Source organism: Polypterus senegalus, chromosome 10 (assembly GCF_016835505.1).
Source record: "Polypterus senegalus isolate Bchr_013 chromosome 10, ASM1683550v1, whole genome shotgun sequence".
Taxonomy (NCBI): Eukaryota; Metazoa; Chordata; class Cladistia; order Polypteriformes; family Polypteridae; genus Polypterus; species Polypterus senegalus.
This window is the reverse complement of record NC_053163.1, coordinates 116,794,071-116,816,757: the sequence shown is the minus strand read 5'-3', so window position 1 is coordinate 116,816,757 and position 22,687 is coordinate 116,794,071. Positions and strand designations below refer to the sequence as shown.

At 37.4% G+C, this 22,687-nt stretch overlaps 1 protein-coding gene across 4 annotated transcripts in view; it reads right to left on the bottom strand.

Annotated features, from left to right (window-relative positions):
* Nucleotides 1-22,687, bottom strand: part of atp7a (ATPase copper transporting alpha) — an 88,249-nt gene that overhangs the window by 21,973 nt on the left and 43,589 nt on the right. For all 4 annotated transcript variants that reach the window (XM_039766401.1, XM_039766398.1, XM_039766400.1 and 1 more), the window contains exons 11-19: nucleotides 22,495-22,586; nucleotides 15,645-15,772; nucleotides 15,230-15,384; nucleotides 14,926-15,060; nucleotides 14,164-14,358; nucleotides 7,923-8,105; nucleotides 6,760-6,976; nucleotides 6,101-6,247; nucleotides 456-598 (exon numbers count right to left, since the gene is read on the bottom strand). In XM_039766401.1, coding sequence (XP_039622335.1) covers nucleotides 456-598; nucleotides 6,101-6,247; nucleotides 6,760-6,976; nucleotides 7,923-8,105; nucleotides 14,164-14,358; nucleotides 14,926-15,060; nucleotides 15,230-15,384; nucleotides 15,645-15,772; nucleotides 22,495-22,586 — 1,395 coding nt within the window. The remainder of the gene's footprint in view (nucleotides 1-455; nucleotides 599-6,100; nucleotides 6,248-6,759; nucleotides 6,977-7,922; nucleotides 8,106-14,163; nucleotides 14,359-14,925; nucleotides 15,061-15,229; nucleotides 15,385-15,644; nucleotides 15,773-22,494; nucleotides 22,587-22,687) is intronic.

Here is a 22,687-nt window from a genome sequence, read left to right as displayed (position 1 = left end):
TCAGTATTTTAATAACTTCATTCATTTTTGGATCCATTTAATCCAGTACAGTAAATATGTAGTAGACACAGTTTATGAAGTGATTAATAAATATAACACAGGAATCACTCCTGGATAGAGTGGGAGTACAAACCTAGACACTTGCATACCCAACAGCTAGACAATTTAAAGTAACAACTCAATATGTTCATCTGAAAAATGGAAGGAAACTGAAGACCTTGAAAGGATTCATGTGGATATATATAGGAAGAACATTAATGCTTTACATGAACAGCGTGTACGCTTGTGTGGCTTGTATCCAATTTTGAAACTTGTTACTATGGCTTAGATCCTCTGTAGATGTTAAGTGATCTTATTTTTGCTACTGAATATTGCTGCACATAATACTTAGCCTAACAGTACATTAAGGTCAGGGAGAAAAGGTATCAGGGTGGTAACAACAAAAAAAAACTTACCTGTGAAGCTATAGCTCTGGCAGTTTTGCAGTTGTCACCAGTCATTAGCACCACCTCTAAGCCCATGGATTTTAACGCAAGTACAGCTAGTTCAGCCTCAGGTTTAACTGTATCTGCAATTGCTATTAATCCACATAGCACACCTATAAAGTGAAATTTAAAAAGAGCATTTTTTTTTTATCAGTTCACATTTACTGCACAACAGGACTAAGTAATGATGAGTTCTAATTATCTTCATTATTTTGAGAGGTCACATGATTATTGTTGACTTAATACCGAGTAGTGGTGTTTATCAGTTTGTCATCATTTCTAAAAGGTCTAGGTTTAGTATTTGCAAACATTTTCTGTATATTACCTACAAGTATTTTCAGTATATTACTGGTGCTGATCAGCAAATTTTGCCAAAATGTTATTCGCAGTGAATTTGCTGCAGTCACATTCACCCTTGTTCGTTGAATTATTTATTATTCATGCCAGCGCCCCATAATGCTTTGTGACGTCCTCCACAGCTGTAACAGCCAACACTGATGGGACCGTCCCTTGGGTATATAATGTTGATCATTTGCATTACAGACTCTGTGCAATAAGTTATCTGTGCTTGTAGCTAAATGTGCAGGTCTATCTTTGAGTTCCATGTCAACATAAGACAAGGAGGCAAGTGCCCTATGTATGCATAATAATTAGCCACATGACACGGCGAGAGTGAATGCAAACCTTGAAGGAACCCGACACCCTCATACCAATGGAGCAGACTCTAGGAAATAATAATTATAATAATAATAATACATTTTATTTATATAGCGCCATTCCCATGCTCAAAGCACTTACAGAATATAAGAAAGAATGGCAGGGTATACAGTATATAGCATAGTACAAAGCAAATAAATAAATAAAGAAGTTTAAGACAGTAAATTCAGAGAAAGCCTAACAGACAACAGAACTGATGATCTATCACCCACATATATAGGTTACATGAGCATCTTGACAGAGAGGTAAACTGAGAGAAGGGAATGAAGTCAAGTAGAGCTAAAAGCCTTCGTGAACAGATGAGTTTTAAGTTGTTTTTTAAAAGAATTCATGGAATCAGCTGACCTGATTAATTTCGGTAGGTCATTCCAGAGTCTGGGCGCTATACAGCTGGAGGCCCTGTCACCCATGGAGTGAAGATTAGTGTGTGGCACAACAAGATTGCCAGAATCAGAGGACCTTAGTGGCGGCAGGCACATAGTGATGGAGAAGGTCACTGATGTAGTTTGGCGAGGTTATTTAAGGCTTTGTAGGTTATTAGTAGGATTTTATATTCGATTCTGTAAGACACAGGGAGCCAGTGAAGACGGAGCAGGATGGGTGTGATGTGCTCGCTGCTGCTGGTTCGAGTAAGGACTCTTGCAGCTGAGTTTTGAATAAGCTGGAGCTGTGATATAAGATTAAAAGGGGCATCTGCCAGCAGCGAGTTACAATTATCTATGCAGGATGTGATAAAAGCATGGACAAGTTTCTCAGCATTAGAAAAGGAGAGGAAGGAGCGAACACGGATATGTTACGGAGGTGAAAGTAAGAAAGTTTCTTAATGTGATTTATGTGGTGGAGTAAGAAAGGGAGGAATCAAAAATGAGAGCAAGATTCTTTGCAGTAGAGGCAGGTCTGATGAGATCACCACCAAGATGGACTGGGAAGGAGCTCATTTTATTAAGTTGCATTTTAGTCCCAATTTGCAGGAGTTCAGTTTTGTTGCAGTTTAATTTTAAAGAGTTCTGCTCCATCCAGGTTTTAATTTCACTAAGGCAGGTTGTGCGCTGAGAAAGCTCTGATGAAGTTCCACTTTTAACATTGAAGTAGAGTTGAGTATCATCTGCATAAAATGATAGCCCAGTCCATAGCTACGAATAATATGGCCAAGGGAAGCATATAAATACAGAAGAGAAGAGGGCCGAGGACAGAGCCCTGAGGAACTCCTTGTGTGACTGGCGCTGAGCTGGATCTGCTGTTGCCAAGACTAACAAACTCTTGCCTATCAGTCAGATAGGACTTGAACCACTGGAGGGCAGTGCCAGAGATACCCAGCATGTTCTCCATTCTGACAGTAGAATGTCATGTCTGACAGTGTCAAATGCTGCACTGAGGTCTAACAGAATTAATATGCTGGTTTGTCCAGAGTCTGCTGCCATAAGCAAATCATTGGTTACCCGTAGCAGAGCAGTTTCACAGCTGTGCTGCCCTGAAACCAGACTGAAAGGGTTCCATCAAATTATTAGACGTTAAGTAATTGGTGAGCTGGGAAGCTACAACACGCTCAAGAGCTTTTGACAGGAAAGGTAAGTGGGAAATAGGCGGAAATTGTTAAGATTGTCAGCATCAAGACCAGACTTTTTAACATTGGGGTTACAGAAGCGATTTTAAAAGTGAGCGCACAGAGCCAGTGTCAAGGGATGAGTTTATTATTGTTGTAACAGTCGGGATTATGGCATGAAGGCAGGATTTAAGTAGTGTGCTGGGGATGGGGTCCAGTACACAAGTAGTCGGCCTCATCTTACAAAGCAGGTTATTAACAAACGCAGATGTGACTGGTGAGAACTTAGAGAAGGAGCTGGATGGAGTGGGAAAACAGGGAGAGATATAAACAGATGATGTATTTATGTTAGTTGAATTATTTAGATCTTTAATTTTGTTACGGAAAAGTGGAGGAAGTCCTCACAGACTTCAGTAGAAGAGGTAGTTGGGCCAGATGCAGGTTCAGTAGTTTATTAACTACAGAAAACAAAACCCTTGGGTTATTGTGGCCACTTTCTATTATTCTGCCATAGTGGGTGTTCTTAGCAGCAGTTAGTGCTTCTCTGTAAGCTCTTTGGTGGTCAGAGAAAGCCTGGATGTGCACGTGAGGCCAGTCTTACGTGACATTCTCTCAAGGCCGCCAGCTGCTTTCATAGATCGCAATTCTGAGTTATACCAAGGAGCTGAACGTTTAAAGGAAACCTCCTTATGTTTTAAAGGAGCTGTTTTATCTAATGCTGAATGAAGGGCTGAGTTATAGTGGTCAACAAGACTATCTAGTGTTGATGGAATAGGTGCAGACAGTAAAAGATCAGAAATGGATCCAGAAAGGATAGAGGGACAGATATTTTTAAGGTTTCTGTAAGAAATTTGTCGTTTACAGGTAAGAGGAGGTAAAGGCAGTGAGACAGTGAAAAATACTGCTTTATGGTCAGAGAGTCCCAAATCAGTGCTGTAAATATTGGCAACAGATAGTCCAGAAGTGCAGATCAGATCCAATATATGACCACCAGAGTGGGTGGGAAAATCAACATGTTGTGTCAAGTCAAAACAGTCCAGTAAGGATAGGAATTCATTTCTCAGTTTAGATGTAGTAATGTCAATATGGATGTTGAAATCACCAAGAAGGATAATTCTCTGAGAGTAAGAGCTTAGGTGGGTTAAAAGTTCAATCAGATCAGATAAGAAGGATGCATTGTATTTTGGGGGACGATAAAGAACAATGAGTGAGACAGGACCTGTTTCCGTTATTAGTTTAAGAGCCAGGCACTCAAAAGACAGTGGACAGTCAATTGGGATTCGTTTGATATTTAAGTCTGCTCTGATAATTACCGCTAGCCCACCTCCTTGTCTAGAGCTGCGAGGTTCTGTATGGAAAGTGAAACCAGGTGGAGTCCTCCGTGAGAGACGTCAATTCGTTTGGTTTTGCCAAGTCTCCGTTAAACACAGTATATCAAGTTTGGTGTCAGTGATGAGTTCTGACAGCACCAATGCTTTGCCATTAAGAGATCTCGAGTTAAACAGAGCAATATTAGTTAATGAGGCATCTTTTTGCACACAGCCGTGATCAGGGTTTATTTCCACACAATGTAAATTTGGCACACTGACACTTGTATTTCCAGGGCCATGAGAAGGAAGGCTTATTCCTGAGCAAATGCTGCCGGTTGTCTTTTCATTCGTAGCCCGGTGGTGGCGGCGACCTGAACCGCGATGTATATATTTCGGCTGCAAAATACCGGCGTCTTTTAGGATGTTCCAATCAGACCATTTGCTCTGGACAAACTGTTTAATAAGAAGGAGTTTGTCATGAGAGTATTTTAGCATGATACTTGGCAATACTTATCTGAAAAGCAGTGGAGAAGCAGCACAGCATAGCGGAACCATTTGGAGTAGATGAGATGAACAGCAAAAGCAAAGCAGCAGAAAGCATAGCAGGAGGAGGTAGCAGGATTTGGAGGTTCCAATACAAAGCCACAAACAGTAATGCTTGGTAATTTCATGCATGATCGCCCCGGAGCCATAAGCCAGGTTAGTATGAGCGTCAGATCAGATCCCAGTCGTACAGTACTGTAAAATGAATCGGGTCATAGCGAATATAATCACGGAGACAGATCATCCCGAGGTCATAGATCGGCAGGTACAAAGAAATGTTCATAGGTCTCGTCCCGCGATCCACAGACTCAGCTGTTCCCAGTCAAAGTAGAGTCCATAAAATCTGTAAATATTAAGCCAAAACCATGCAATTTAAGTCGGCTGTATCCACGAACTATACGTACAATAAAAGAAATAAAACAAGCGTGAGAAAGTGCAGAATTAAGGCGAATTTTGCGAAAAGTGTTGTTAACAGGGAGGAGTAGCAGCAACTTGCGTGCGCCAGCGTCCCGTCACCTGTTTCAACGGTATGAAACAATAAATGGAAATATTTACTACTTTTTACAAATCTTTTTGATGGAATAAAAACTACAAAGCATCAGGATAGACAGATTCAAGAGCCTGCAGCGCTACTTCAAAAAATAGAATGAGCCAGTAGTTTCAATCATGACACGCCACTTTGAATTTTCTACCTTCAAAAGACCTACATATTTTTTCTGACTTTTGACAACACTTTTGGCATTTCCACTTTGTTTTGAGTAAATGTACGATTGTGTGTCTCCGACTGCATTCTTTCTTCTTTAAACTCTCACGGAAGCACGTTGGTGCAGTGGTTGTCACCGCTGCCACACAGCTCAGGTTTCCTTTTTGGCTACAATAATAAAACATATACAGCATGAATAATAAGTTATCTCTGCTTGTGGAGTTGTAATTTATTATAACAAACAGTTATGATTTTAAAATGTTGTGGCAATTGCAAGTATCCAAAGTGCTTGGCTAGACCGCTGCATAGAGAAGGTCCACCTACTTTTTTTAGTTATAGTTGATGTCTTTGAATTGCCAGCCGTCAACAGGGTTTGTAAGCAACTGTGAAAATGGTTTTAAAACGGGCCCGTTATCATCAAATACTAGACAGTAAAACCGTCTGACTGAAAAATATTAAAAGCCATTAAGCAAGTACAAGTTGTTACCCATAACTCAAGTTGATAAACTGTATGTTTTGAGTCATTAACCAGAAAGTTTGTTCAGGGTTTTTTGCCAATGTACACAAAAGACTCTATGAAATAGCACTAATGAAAGATTTATTACTATTTACAACATGTTTCTATATTTTTGATAGAAGAAAAAGTACACAGCATCAGCACAGTTTGGAGAGCCTTCAGTGTGAACTTCAAAAAAATCGAACGACACAGCGACTTCAATCATAACACAAACATTTCAGTGATTTAGGGGAACTCACAGCAAAGTGAACTTGGCAATTTTCACTAATCATTATTACTTACCATCAATGGCAACAAGAATGGCAGTGCGACCCTTAGACTCATGTTCTATCATGGAACTGTCAATTTCTCTATTAACCTGAAGTGCATTCCTTCTCATCCATTCACGGTTTCCAATCAGTACGTGGTATGTTCTAGATTCTGGCAATTCTAAACAAAGAGAATGCGAGGGACAGTTTGAAACATCAACCTAAGTATACAGTCTTTACTGCAAAAATAGCTAGTGACTCTAAATTACTTGTAGGTCAGTGTGAAAGATCAAGGGTATCTTTGCCATTGAACTGGCATTCTAACACAAAAGCAGTGAAGAAAGCTAATCATCAATCTCATTCCTAATCATGGCAATGTGCCTATTCATATTTCACAGGCTGCAAGGACTGGCTGTTCTGTGGATTCAAACAGAAGTCACACCTATCCCATTCCCCAGTCTGAAGGGCTGCCATCATGGGCTGCACCATGTCAATGATAAAGATGTCAAGTTAGTCACAGATGATTGTTTTTGAGTGACACAGAAAAGCTTTTTGAAGGATTTCAGTCTTCACAGAAATATATAAAACTTAACAAATATATAATATTTGATTTGCTTTAGTGTGTTCCTCTGAAAAGGTCATATCTAAAATGTTCTAATCATTCATAAACTGGTTCTCCTTTTCCCAACTTACGTTTAGTTGAACTTTCAAAATTTCTGACTGAAACTTTTTGTCTCTCATTATTTCCACTTTCCAGTTCAACTAAAAGAGCATTCATGGAATCTTTCTCTTCAATGTTGTCATCTGTAGTACAGAAAAGCACCTCAGTGTTTCTGACACGACAGCTGATTCCACAACCTGGAACAGTCTGAAAGTCACTGCAAGTTCCTAGTATTTCAACGCCCAATTCCTAATAAAATAAAAAATGTTAAAATATATTACAGTAACTAACTGAAATATAGACCATGAATCAACCCATTCCCAATCTGCTTATCAAATGTAGCCACAGGCAGTAAAACAAAGCAGTTATAAATTAAATATTAGTCAATTACAGTCCAAACAGCGATCCTAAATTAGCCCTAGTTTGTGGGGTGTGTGTGTGTGTGTGTGTGTGTGTGTGTGTTTGCCCTGTGACGGACTAATGCCATGTCTAGGGCTTGTTCCTTGAGCCCAATGCTAGCTAGGATAGGCTCCAGCAGACCCCCCATTCAGGCCTAAGTGGGTTTGAAAATGACTGACTGCAAATCACAAAGAATATTTGTCCTATTTTTCATTAGAAATACTGAAAACTGGCAGCTATGGATTGTTGTGCACAATTCAACACAGGATTCCTCTACTCATAACCAAACCAGGAGTGTGAATATGAACATTTTTTATTGTTTCAAAAACATTACTTAACTATGATGATATACTGTAATAATGTCAAGAAAATGGGTAAATAAACAATTTTATTATTTAAGACAATTCATATACAACACTGTTTTTGCTAACATGATACATTTTCATTATATACAACATTGTTTTTGGTAACATGATACATTTGATATCATCAACGAAACACACATTTAAAGTTATTATGCATTTAGCTGCACACTTTGAAACACATATAATAGATGTCACTGTAGTACCAATTTTACTTTTTACTTACTAACAAGACTTTATAGTTTGCAAGATAATAGATGGCTAGGCATTAGCTTAGATTAGCAAATCAAAAGAGACATGTGTAATCACTTGTATTCAAAGATATGTAGTATTAGAAGGAGATATTACTGCTGAAGGAATAGTGTTTTTAAACATTTAATATCACATATACTGTTAGCTTAGCTCTTCAATTTTGACTTAATCAATGAACTTACCTGCTTGCAGTACTTGGTTACAGCTGTACCAAGAGGGTGTTCACTGTTACTTTCTGCTGTTCCAACAATTGCAAGCCATTTAGTACGTGGCATGTGGTTACTTTCAATCAGGATCTTTATTTGAATCACTACTGGTATGCCATGAGTCACTGTTCCAGTTTTATCAAAGACAATTGTTTTCACCTAAACAGTACAAATAACATTATTTTTAGACAGGCATGATATTGGTTATTACTGACTGCAGAGTAAACCTCTATACACAAACTTACTTCTAATTTCTCTAAACAGACATCTACCAATCTTTAAGAAGCATGTGTCAAATTAAATTAATATCATTTCATAAGAAAACAATGATTACTTGTATCACACTTAGCATTCTAACAACCTTTTCATTCCATTGCCTGAACATTTACACACCGGAACCCCAAATCTTGTTTTAATAAATTAAAATTAGTTTAACCTATTGCATACTCTCTCTTACTGGTGGTGTCAAAAATATCTGTAAAGATGATGCAAAATTTAACAGATGGTACCAATGAAAAAGCATGAATGTTTTATTTAATATTCCCAGATAAAAATAAATGTAGCCAAAGTGGTTTTCTTGTAAGTAAAGATGATTTCAGTTTCTTAAGTCATTACAGTCAAAGGTCCTCTCATGAACTGCTCTGCTGCTACTTGTAGAATTCATCTATCTATACATATATATCATACTAGCCGAAGCCCGCCGTAGCATACGCCGGTGTAAGAATAGGAACGGAAAACAGTGGGAAAGAAATTCAGCATAACAAAGGCTTAGGAAACCACTGTCGCAGTATAACAAAAATAGCAAGGAGCGAAACCAATGCCAATGGTCGAGAGAGTACCTTCCTGTAGCAGGCTACGGAAAACATAGACATATATAGATAGACGCCACATTCACTGTGTTGCCCAGTCGACACAATAAGTCAGCGGGTCCGCCCTATTGCGAGTGGTAAAAGTGCCATTTAAACTAATACAGGTAGACGTGGAAATCAGGTTGTCTGATGAAAAAACAATAATGTTTTAAACAGTATCGTTTACATACAACAGATTTTGGAGAATCGTTTACATGCAATTATTTATATCCATTTATACACTAATAATGGCAATTATTAAATAATATTAATACTAATAATAATTATTATTATTATTATTAAATAATTCCTCCCGTATAAGTAACATTTCTCAGACCACTTTCTTCCATCTCCGAAACATATCTAGACTTCGTCCTGTTCTTACACAACACAGTACTAAAGTATTGGTTAATGCCCAAGTCACCTCACGTATAGATTACTGTAATGCTATTCTATCTGTCATCCCACAAAAACGTATCCATTGCTTAAATTTATTCAAAATTCTGCTGCCAGGATAATAACCTGCTGTTTTAAATCCATTAAACTTACTACACCTATTCTCTCTCTCTCAACTTCACTGGCTCCCTGTTAACTACAGAATACAATACTAAATAATGCTCTTAACATTTAAAGCTCTCCACAACCTCTCTGATCTCCTACAAACTGATACTCGTCTCGCTCACTGTGATTCTCATCTGCAGCTGTACTTTCTGTACCACACATCAAACTCTGTGCTATGGGAGCTCGAGCGTCTCTCATAGTGCTCCTCAACTCGGGAATTCTCTTCTCTCTCATATACATCAGCTCGATTCAATAACACATTTTAAAACTACCCTCAAAACGTATCTCTTCAAACTGGCATACCAATTGTGAATTTTGCACTGTTACTGCCAGTTATCTTTGTTTGTTTGCTAATTATTGCTGTTTGATCGAGAGCGATGGTGGACGCGGAAGTAGGATTAGAGATGGTGGGCGGGGCTCTGTCGTGCATATCCCATGGTCAGAGATGGCGGGCGGGGCTCTCTGTCTTGCGTGCCCTTAGTGAATTTATATATAGATATATAGATAGATAGATAAATAGATATATAGATAGATAAATAGATAGATAGATAGATAGATAGATAGATACAGGGTGAGGCAGAAAGGATGGACGTCTTTGAAATGGATAGAACTCACCACTAGGTGGACTGACAGATGTGCGGTAGGTGGTGTTAGGTTCACAAAGTCTTAGCATTTTTTATTTTCTTTTTAGTTGAAGCCATGGAGCCATGGACAATAGAACACCACATTTTTGCGTATGACTGCTTTGTCAAGAACAACCAATCTATTACCGCAATTCAGTGTGAGTTTCGTTGCCATTTCAATATCCACAGAAATAAAGCTGTTCCCGCTCGTAATACTATCCTACGTTGGGTTAAAGCACTTCGTACACAAGGTACACTAATGAGCAAAAGACCGACGGGGGCTACACAAACGGCACGTACCCCTGAAAATGTGGAAAGTGTAAGACTAGCCCCTGCTGCGCAGTCCAAGTCGATCTACTCGGAAGCATTCTTCTGAACTTGGCCTCAGTGTTCGGTAAGGCGTATTTTGCATTTAGACTTGCATTTCTATCCCTACAAATTGTCAAAATGCTATTTCAATATGAACTCAAACCTTTCAATAAATTTCTCTGTAAGAAAAAATTTACAATTTTATGATTTTGTAAAAAACCTCCGTCCTTTCAGCCTCATCCTGTATATAAGAAATGCAAAGTTTGATTTATTGACTGACTTACTCATCAAGAAAAACTATTTCATAATGAATTAAAAAGCTGAAACTCAAGAAAATAGTACATCTAGAAGAGAAGTGCTATCTGCTAAGAAAGGACACTGCAATATATTAATATTTAATTTCGCTTGATTTGACTGAAATCTGGTGACATTATTTAAAAAAAGAAAATTAGCTTACACGTTTTTTATTTGTTAATATTAATACTGTAGCTATGCTAACGTATGTGGTCTGCGTTGCACTGAGAGGTGACTAAATGAAGGACGCAGCAGATACATTCGACGGGCCATGCAAACAGCAGCACTGACCAATAGGGTGGACTGACAAGTGAATAAAAGGCAGTGTCCTAGACAGGACAAGAGATGGGATCCTTTCTGGGATAAACAGTGTGGTGTGAAAGTAGGATGTTCTGCAAAGATCAGTAAAGACATGGTTAGCTAGCATGCTATAAACCATGAGTGCTGGTCCCAGTGCTACAATTAAAAATGGAGGAAGACAGAAGTAGACGCACTAATTGTGTCTTTGAATCCAAGACAAGCTGGGAACAATGGCATCAATTTAAACTAAATGGATCCCCCCACAAGCTACTGCACTGTAATATACATTAGCATCTATGGACTTTGAAATGGGATCCTCACCCCCGAACTCCAAAATGATTTACATTTACATGCATGCTTGTTTACTTTGAATAGGGATGCTCCAGTGACTTTGATACATCAATCTCCACCACAGCAATCTCAGCCATTTACTTATTTTTTCCATTCAATTATGTAAAGTAAAATCCAAGACATTAGGCAGACAAGCGTCTGTTCTGTTTGTAAGGTTCAAAGGCTCCATGTTGCCTGATGTAGCCACCGCTGTACGAAGACTTAACAGGTACAGTGAGTTTAGCAATAATCCTAGCCCATTTTTTTTTTACTTCTATTTTAGAATGTAAAACATGAGACAGCATGAAGACCAGCTTCTCTTGTATGCATATTCCCTATTCATCATCAATACATTCTATGCGTTGTACTTTCAGATGGGCATTCATTGGTTGACAGCTTTCATTTACACAGCACCCGTCCCTACAATTAAAGACAAAATCAAACCTGTTTGATTTAATCAGAGGCGAACGGCAGACAAGTGTTGATTGTTTTTAAATTAATGTGGTACAATGCTTTACTAGTTGTGAAGTTATTGGATTGTTAAATTTGAAAAATGAAGAGTAAAGTTAATAAATATTAAAATGGCAGATTTAATCTGGGGGGAGGGGGGAATCAAAGGAAGTTTTAATTTCTGAATTTGTGCAAATTAGAGAAATCTGAAACTGTAAATATACATATTCAGTTTGTCCAGAGCCCTAGTAATCACCAGACAAAGCCAGAACTTCCCAGGAATAATACTTTAATTGGTTTGGAACAATTACAGAAATGATCCATAAGATTCTTGTGGATATACATACTGGCATTAACTACATTGCCATCCTTAGATTGTGTTCTGTGATATTAGTTATATTTATTAAGCACTGCATACAACTTAAAATTTATCTTAGTGTTATTCACAATCAACCTGAAATGTAAAAATAAAAAAGGAAAAGCTCTATATGGATAGATGCCGTTGCATAATTTATAATATTTTGATTCTTTGCAAGTTATACAATTGCTTCTGATCCACATTGCTTTACCAACTAAGACTTTGAAATAAATTTTAAAAATCTTAAAAAAAAACTTTTGATTAGGAAGTCAAAAAATATAGTACCAAGTACAGTAAACCCTCAAGTATCAGTCACATGATTCACCGTCAGTCTCTGTTAACTGTCAGGGCCAAAGAAAAAAAAAAAAAAAAGGGCGCACACCAGCACCTACCTATTACTGTCCTTTTACTGCCATGCGGTACGCTGCGAGTTCTGCGCATTGGGACACCTCTCCCTTGTGCTAGCGCATAGTGTCCTTTCCTAGCATCACATGTCATCCAACATTTTGAAATCACAGTGTCAGTTATGTACCTTCAGTTTTAATAGCGTTCCGTCGCTTTTGTCTTTTGTTAGAATTAATCTACTATATATTATCATGGCTGAAAAACATAAGCATGTGTTGTTGGAATAATTGAATCTTTACAAAACGGTGAAAGCTCTTGAAGTATTGCTTCAATTTACAGAGTAGGAAGAAAACAGTAATTGAAATAAAGCGTTGACTCCAACAAAACTGAAAAACGTGCCAAAAATGGAAACCACTGATATTAATGTTATAACTGTGTTAATGTTAATGTATTAATGTCAATGTTCTTCTGTACTATGATTTTCTTTTTAAATTCTGTTATATTGTTTTGTTGATATATTGTGACATGCAGGCATCTGTTGATGTGCTGTGGGGGTTCAGAAAGGGTGGGATCAAATGCTGTAAGGAATGGGACTGGGGGGGTCTTAGGAGATGAGTGACAGAACGTTATTAGAAAAAGGAAGGTGCAGCGGAAGGGTTTTGAGTAGGGAGTCAGGGGGAAATAAGCAGGAGTGTTAGAGAAAGACTGAATGTGAGTGCCAGGAGATAAACTGATCGGTAGAAAAAGCTTCCTTATGTTGTTTTGGAAGTGTGCTCCGTAACCCAGATAATGGAGTATAACACAGGGCACCGTCTGTTATGGAACAAAGACTCCATTAATTAAAACATAGAAAACTCCTGTCCCTCTGAGTTGTGTTTGCTTATTATGATGGTCTTTACAATATTATATGAATGAACTACGTTTGTTAATCCTATAGTATACTTTGTTAATATAGTTTTGTTTTGTAAATAAATACGACTTTTCACTAAACTAATCTGCTGTATATCATTTTTAAAGTAGTTCTTCTGTTTTTTCTCTTATCTGTCATGGCCTCAGTCCTGACCCCTGATGGATAACTAAGATTTTAAATGTACATGGAAATTTTACCAATGGGGGAAAAAAAACAGCTTTTTTTGCTATTATTATATGTAACAACAAGAATAATGGTTTCATTTTAAATAGTTTAACATATTCCTGACAACAGCATATAAAAAGAACATAAAAATAATTAAATCTTACACTTAGCAGGACTAAATGTTTGCAATATGCAAGTTCAGACAACGTTTACATTACTATTACATATTCTATGTTTGGCACTATCGTTATTATTTAATAATGTCTTATCTGAATGCTATACCTAATTTGTATACAATTTCTTTTGATTATCATACATGTATCAGATAGAATAGTAACAGGAGGACACATTTTTGACAAGGAATATACTACCAAGTGGATTAAAATTAAACATACTTAGATTGGAATGTCCTAAATATTACTTGGGTAGGTAAGGAGCTCAATGATTTATTAATTTACTGCTAAGGTAATTGCTTTGTTTTTGACAGGAATGAAGATTTTTAACATCCATTAATTAAATTTGGTTTTTAGGATACTGACCCATTTCTAAAGGGCTGAATGAGCTAAAGGGCAGTTATCCATGTGCTATAAATAACCCTATCTGAAATGTTTCACGAAGCTCAAGTGTATCAATCAGAATGAATTCATATGATGTTGCTTAAAGAAAATCATAATCTCAATGGCTATAACGTAAATAATTATAAGAAATTCTGTAGCCATTGTACCTTATGTGCCATTTCAAGTGGCTCTCCACCTTTGATTAAAATCCCATTTTGTGCTCCAACTCCAGTGCCCACCATTACAGCTGTTGGTGTTGCCAAGCCCAAGGAGCATGGACATGCAATACATAACACAGTAATGGAAGCCTGAAAAGCAAACCGGATCACCACTTCGGCACGAGAAATGTTAGTGACATATTCCTAAAAGAAATCAAAAAGGCACATTTTAAAATTATTTGTCTTTCTGAACTCGGCTTCACTTAAACTAAGTCAATGGAACATTGAGCATGCATGTATGATAAATGAACAGTTTATATCTAAAAAGAGCTTAAAATGTACAATTCTGACAAATAGCATTGATACAATTAGCAGGACTTCTTTCTTGTCATTCAAAATTTGTATATGTTCAATAAAACTGTCTGCTAAAACACTAAAATAAAACAATTACCAATAAAATAAACAATAAATGCGGTTTATGTACCCAATTCTAAATGATTACAAAAAGTAGGAGAGTGAAAATTGCTAAGTAATTAGGCAAGACACTCAGCGCACTTAATCTATGTAGCAAAGCCTTACGCATTTATTTATAGGAGTCGTGTAAAATGGAAATAATACAATCAACAATAAAAGCAGCTATTTTAGATGATCCACCCATCCAAAAAAATGAACTGGTATTCTGTCAATAATTATATTTTAGGGAAGCGGCAACATCAGCCTATGCCTTTTATTGCTATTGACAAAATGAACAATAAAACAAGCAAAGCTTACAGGAAAGTATTTTTCAACAATCTTGAAGTTTGCAAATCCAACAGCAATCCAAGCTAGAAGTGTAATGACAGAAACAACAACAATAAATGGAACAAAATAACCACTGATCTTGTCTGCAAACTGTTGGATTGGAGCCTGTTAAAGACAAAAACAGGGACACAAAATTACACAGAGACTCTTGTTTAGAATGTTAAAAAGAAAATGATATTGGAAATATACAGTTGCCTTCCAGTAATTTCCAGAACATAACAAAAATGTATAGCTAAAAAAGAAAGTGAAAAATAGGGGGATATGCTATTGAAACCTTTGATGTCTGTGCTTCTTCCACCAGCTTGACAATTTGAGATAAGGTTGTATCTGATCCTACATGGGTAGCTTCAATAATAAGAGCACCATGTTGGTTGATGGATCCTGCAATCACTAAGCTGCCAGGCTTCTTAGTAACAGGCATGGCTTCACCTTAAATGAAACATAATAGAAAAGACCGATCATTAAAAAATGATACAAAAAATACAGTAACTTAAGCTAAGAATTCTATACTTTTAGAAAATGCAGGCAAGACTGGCCAAGTTGAATATAGATAAATATTTTAAAAATGTACCAATCTAAATTGCCATACTTAAAATGACAAATTCTCACATTAATAAAACACATTTGGGCATAAAAAGCTTACATTTTACTTTTTAAATATTGCTTAGAAAATAAACATTAATTATTACCTGTTATTAAAGATTCATCAGCCATGGAGTGACCATCAACTACTTTACCGTCCACTGGAAATTTTCCACCTGGTACAACTCTGACATAATCACCACGATGGACCAATTCTACATCAAGATGTTCCTCACTGAACATATAAAATAAAAAATAACACCCTATGTAAAGAATCCTCATTTTCACAAATTGTTACCTTATATACAGTAAGGGGATTACTTTTCATTACTCTAAATATTCAAACTGACAAGTTCTAATAAAAAAGTTTTGTTCTTCACAATATTATTTAAAAATAATAAAAACGTGTAAATCTTACCGATATAGTAATTCTACTAATTAATACTAATTCTACTAATTAGTATTTACTTTACTGAATATTACATGAAGTGATCATCAATACATTATATATATATATATATATATATATATATATATATATATATATATATATAATTACAGTTTTTGCAGACACGTTCACAATATCAAAAGTCTCAGCGCTCTTTGGAGGTCATTCATATTATATATAATGAAAAAGAAAAGGAAACATTTTAATAATAAAGTAACATGATTGACATTGTTATGAGTGTTGCTGTCATATATATGCCTGCCTGAATAAGTCACCCTCGCTGTTACTTTTTTACCGTTCATTTAATCATGGCTAGTAGTGGAAAAATTATAAAATGGAAGGAGGATTACACTGAGTATGGCTTTACCAAAACAATTATTGATGGCTAATCGATTATTCATAAAGCTTGAATTGGTGATCTGTTTTCTGTGTTAACCTCATATTTTTCATACTTCTTCTCAAACTAAGGTGGTGCGAGGGTAAAATGAATCGGGATGCGCTGATCAATGTAATCGGTGTACGAGGAAATCATGCATTGACAAAAGCTCCCCTTTGCTTGTAATGCAAAGTGTGATTAAATGCATTATTTTTTAACTCGTTATGGAGCACATGCATCGAAGCTTCTCAGCTGTGCTTCTGCTAAGAAAAGGAAAGATTTTAAAAATAACATAACACGATTGGCAATGTAACCTTTTGTAAGTAGTGCCTGGAGGATTCAGTGTGGAGAAACTCTAGAGACAGCGTGTGTATTAACTTGTGGATTTTTCTGTGAGTATTTGGTGTCAGTGTGACGAAGTTGCTTCGAAAGACGGCGTTAGCCGCGGAGCTCAGCTCAGAGCGAAATTAGGTAAATGGGAGGGGAGATGATAATGTGACTCCCCCACCCGCTTTAACTGTCAATCCCCCACAAACACAGTCTCTCGGAATTTGCATAAGCACACCCCTTCACTCTCGTTTATATCCTGCGTCCTCTCATTAAACTTGTATCCCGCATTACCCGTGGGCATGAGAAACGCCATCGGCAGCCTGTCTATGAACTTAATTTAAAGTTTAGGTTTACACCTTGCTTTCTTTCCGAAGTAGCAGCACTCATGAATATGGTAGTACATGTCACTCGCTCGCTTCTTATTGTTTCGCTGCCTTCTCAATTATATAATGCATGTTTTCTTCAGTGCTTTTTGGAGGTCTTCCTGGTTTTCTACGCACTGCGTTGACAGTCAGTTCACGTGATTACGTGGGAGGCGTGATGATGTCACACGAAACTCCGCCCCCCACGGCTTTCGCGCTCAACTCCATTACAATAAATGGAGAAAAATACCTTCTAGTTATGACCATTACACGAAGAATTTCGAAATGAAACCTGCCCAACTTTTGAAAGTAAGCTGTAAGGAATGAGCCTGCCAAATTTCAGCCTTCTACCTACACGGGAACTTGGAGAATTAGTGATGAGTCAGTGAGTCAGTCAGTCAGTCAGTGAGGGCTTTGCCTTTTATTAGTATAGATATATATGTATAGTGTTCAATAAATGTGTGTGTGGTGAAACATCATGACTTCCTGTCTGTGTCTGGGCTGTACCCCACAATACATACACACATACATACACAGATTAGCAAAATTGTGCAATGTTTTCATGTGACGCTCATTTTTCTTCAAAACTATGTCATATAGTAATATACAGTACATCCATATATATATATATATATATATATATATATATATATATATATATATATTTTCATCTTCATTAGGAGAATACAACAATGACATTCTCATGACAATACAATCAATTTAAACACATATGTCAAACAAAATACCTTATATACATCTGCTCCACTAAGAAAAGTTGTAGTTCAGTTGTGTGTTAACAGTCAACAAATAAAGCTTTTGTAATGGCACATGCTTACAAATTTTAAAACTGCATAAACACTCAGCTGCCAACAAAATCATGCAGGAGAAGTCATATTCCTTCTACATATTAAGTTAGACACTGGCAATACTTCAGCAAGTACATTACAATTCATTGTGCACAGCAATTTTAGCATTTGCTATAACTCTATATACAGTGATCCCTTGCTGTATTGCGCTTTGACTTTCGCGGTTTTGCTCTATCGCGGATTTTATATGTAAGCATATGTAAATGTATATTGCGGATTTTTCGCTGATTTCTGCGGACAATGTGTCTTTTAATTTATGGTAGATGCTTCCTCAGTTTGTTTGCCCAGTTGATTTCATACAAGGGACGCTATTGGCGGATGGCTTAAAAGCTACCCAATCAGAGCACGTATTACATATTAACTAAAACTCCTCAATGCTATAAGATATGCCTCCTGCGCGGTGCTCGATTGTTTGCTTGTCTCTGCCTCTATCTCACCCTCTCTGACATTCTCTGCGCCTGACGGAGGGGGTGTGAGCAGAGGTGCTGTTTGCACAGAAGCTGTTTGCCTAGTGGATACAGACACTCCTCTAAGAAATGCCGCTTTATCGAGGTGCGTCCAAAAGCACACTTATTGATTTTTTGATTGTTTGCTTTAATCTCGCGCTCTCTCTCTCTCTGGCGTTCTCTGCGCTTGGAGGAGGAGATGTGAGCAGAGGGGCTTTTTGCACAGAGGCTGTTTGCTTAGAAGATAGGGATGCTCCTGTAAAAAATGCTGAAAGGCTACCTTCGCATTGATCCCTTCATTGCCGCTGCTTTATCGCGGTGCTTGCATACTTAAAAGCGCAACAGCCCTATTGATTTTTCATTGTTTACTTTACTCTCTCTCTGACATTCTCCGCTCCTTACGCGCACTTTGAAGAGAAAGATATGTTTGCATTCTTTTAATTGTGAGAAAGAACTGTCATCTCTGTCTTGTCATGGAGCACAGTTTAAAATTTAGACTAAAGGGTGTTATTTCATGTCTAGAGGGCTCTAATAATGTTAAAAAACATATTTAGAAGGTCGTAAACAGGTTTTCTATGCTCTAACTGAAAATATTAGATTTATAAATAAAGAATCCTACTGTGGAAATTCATTTATCTGTCTGGAGCGGATTAACCGATAAACAAGGGTTTACTGTATAACTGTGCGGAGAATATTTATAAACAGTGTGGGAGAGTTTCTAAGGGCTTAAAATATATAAAAATAATCATACAAACATATGGTTTCTACTTCGCAGATTTTCACCTATCGCGGGGGGATCTGGAACGCAACCCCCGCGATCGAGGAGGGATTACTGTATACATATGCTATAACACACATGTACATATACATATTGTGAAGAACAGCTGGAAACCTTACCTGCCCGGGATGAGCACAACCTGGGACGACAGGGGGAGACAGCTTGCACGGGGCTTTGTCTGCCCTGGGGCACTAGATGGCAGCCCCCCTTGGGTTCCAGCATGCCACGGATTCCCACAGGACACCCCAGGGAGTGCTGTGGTGTCTGGCAATCCCTGCTTTGTCGTGCTCACCTCACCCGGAAGTGCTTCTGAGCCACCGCTTCGGGACACTGGAAGTGCTGCTGTGTGTTACATAAAAGGAGTTGCCTGCCACAACTCCAGCAGCAAGAGTCAGGAAGAGGTGGACAAAGCTTGCTGGACAGGAGAAATGATGTAACCAAGGAATAAAACAAAGGCAACAGAGTGCCTATGTATTTTTTATCTGCGACTGTGGTGGAAACGTGGGAAACTCTTCCCATAAGAGTTTCACACAAATAAAAAGCCCTTTGTGTTTGGGGACTTGTATCCAAGCCTCTGTCGGGGGTTTGGGGCGCTGACCTTAAAACATTTTGAATGGCAACTACAAAGCTACTCAATTAATCTTCCCATGTGTCTTGATGGAAAGAGTATTAAAACTTAAGGTGAGAAAAGTAAAAAAAAAAAAAAATCACTGATTTAATTGGTGGTGTTATATCCAAGCAGTGGATGGAATGGGACTTTCTTAATCATCAAACTGTAAAGTTACTTTAAATTAACAGCAAACATCAAGGTGGAACATCAATATTTTGATGAGTAGCAAACAAGGATGCAGATCTTGGAAATGCAAAAATGAGGTCTGGAATATTGAAATTACCAAATGTAACATGGACAAATGATAAGAGCTTCACAACAAGTGTCCAAGTTATATACACTGTGTGCACAATTATTAGGCAAGTGAGTATTTTGACCATATCATCATTTTTAATGCGTATATTCCAACTCCAAGCTGTATTAACTTGAATGCTTATTGGATTTAAGCATGTCAGGTGATGTGTATTTGTGTAATGAGGGAGGGTGTGGCCTAAGGAGATCAACACCCTATATCAAGGTGTGCAGAATTATTAGGCAGCTAGTTTTCCTCAGGCAAAATGGGCCAAAAAAGAGATTTAACTGACTCTGAAAAGTCAAAAATTGTAAAAGTCTTTCAGATGGATGCAGCACTTTTGGAATTGCTAAGATATTGGTGTGTGATCACAGAACCATCAAACATTTTGTTGCAAATAGTCAACAGGGTCGCAAGAAACGTGTTGAGAACAAAAGACGCAAATTAGCTGCCAAAGATTTGAGAAGAATCAAACGTGAAGCTACCAGGAACCCATTATCCTCCAGTACTTTCATATTCCAGAGCTCCAACCTACCTGGAGTGCCCAGAAGTACAAGGTGTTTAGTGCTCAAAGACATGGCCAAGGTAAGAAGGGCTGAAACCCAACCACCACTGAACAAGAAACATAAGTTGAAACGTCAAAACTGGGCCAAGAAATATCTGAAGACAGATTTTTTTCAAAGGTTTTATGGACCGATGAGATGAGAGTGACTCTTGATGGACCAGATGGATGGACCTGTGGATCAGTAATGGGCACAGAGCTCCACTCCAACATGGAGGTGGGGTACTGGTATGAGCTGGTATTTTTAAAGATGAGCTAGTTGGACCTTTTTGCATTGAAGATGAACTCAAAATCAACTCCCAAACCTACTGCCAGTTTTTCGAAGACACTTTCTTCAAACAGTGATACAGGAAGAAGACCATGATTTTTATGCAGGCCAATGCTCCATCACTTGCATCGAAGTTCTCCACTGCGTGGCCAGCCAGTAAAGGCCTTAAAGATGAAGGAATAATGACATGGCCCCCTTCCTCATCTGACCTAAACCCTATCGAGAACTTGTGGGCACTTCTTAAACGCTAGATTTACGGGGGAGAAAAACAATACACCTCTCTGAAGAGTGTCTGGGAGGCTGTAGTCACTGCTCCACAAAAAGCTGATCGTCAACAGATCAAGAAACTGACAGACTCCATGAATGGAAAGGCTTATGACTGTTATTGGAAAGAAGGGTGGCTATATTGGTCATTGATTGATTGATTTATTTTTTTTGAAATGTCAGAGATGTTTATTTGTAAATTTTGAGGTGTTTGTTTATTATTCTCACTATAACAGATGAAAATAAACAAGTGAGATGGGAAAATTTTCATTTTTCCTTTAGTTGCATAATAAATCTGCACACTAATAGTTGCCTAATAATTGTGCGCATATATGTATTCCCCTGATGATGTTCACACTCACATTTCCGTTGTGAAACATTCAGGTTTCAGGTTTATTAACATTTTGGATTGACTGATAGCACTGTGTTTGTTCCATATTAAAATTAATCCTCAAAAATACAACTTGCCTAATAATTCTGCACTCCCTGTAGTATATGCAGGAGGGAGTCAATATTGTTGACATGTCAATTGTATAGATTTATAAAGTATTAACTACTAAAAGCCAAAGAATTCAAACACATATCCCTTAAGGCAGAAAACAATTGCAAAGATTTTAAACTCTGGATTAACCAACCACTGCCCCTAATAATAATAAACTGTAAAAGTCTCCAAAGCTTTTACATTCTAAAGTATGTGCTAAATCCTAGACGTAATATGCCCAATTGCAGAAAAGTACATCTACAACTAGAAATAATATATCTTTTAAATTATTTACATTTTGTTTAAACATTAACATCAAAAATGTAAACACACATTATTACCACCACACCAAGTTTCCCTTTGTGAAATGAATATTACAGAACAAATATAAGAAGAACACATAAATCATACTACAGGGCAGTCTTAACAGCATTATAGGACCCCGGGCAAAGCAGTGCACTGGGGCCCCAACCCACACAACCACTCACAGGAATAAAAATGTAAATGGTCTGTAAAATTAAACATATATTTATTGTATTGGTACTTCCAAACAAATTAGTGTTTAAACATTAAAAAAAAAACATGCTGTACAGCAAAGATTAATCAACACAAACGTTTGAACAATATAACATAAGCCTTGAAAAACACAAAAATTTCAACATATAAATGATACTCAATTTGGTAAACCATACAGCATGGGGTCCCCTATGCTCGTGGGACCCATGGGCAACTGCATTAAGGCAGCCCTGTCATACTATCAGACACAAAAGTCTGGCAAAAAAAAACTAACTATCAATATTACATGGGTAAATGAAATTAAAGGTCTAATTCAATAATAATGAAATTAACAATATGTGCTCAGAAAACAACATACTTAAGAACTGCCATATTTGGTCCTAGTGTAACCACAGTTGCCTCTGTAGCTTGTAAAGACATCAGCTTTGCTAGAGCTTCAGATGTTTTGCTCTGGGGAGGGAAAATCAAAAATAAAAAATATTGAAGAACAATTTAAAAATAATCTATTTCATTGTTGTGAAATATTACAATATTATGAACAAGTCTTGCTC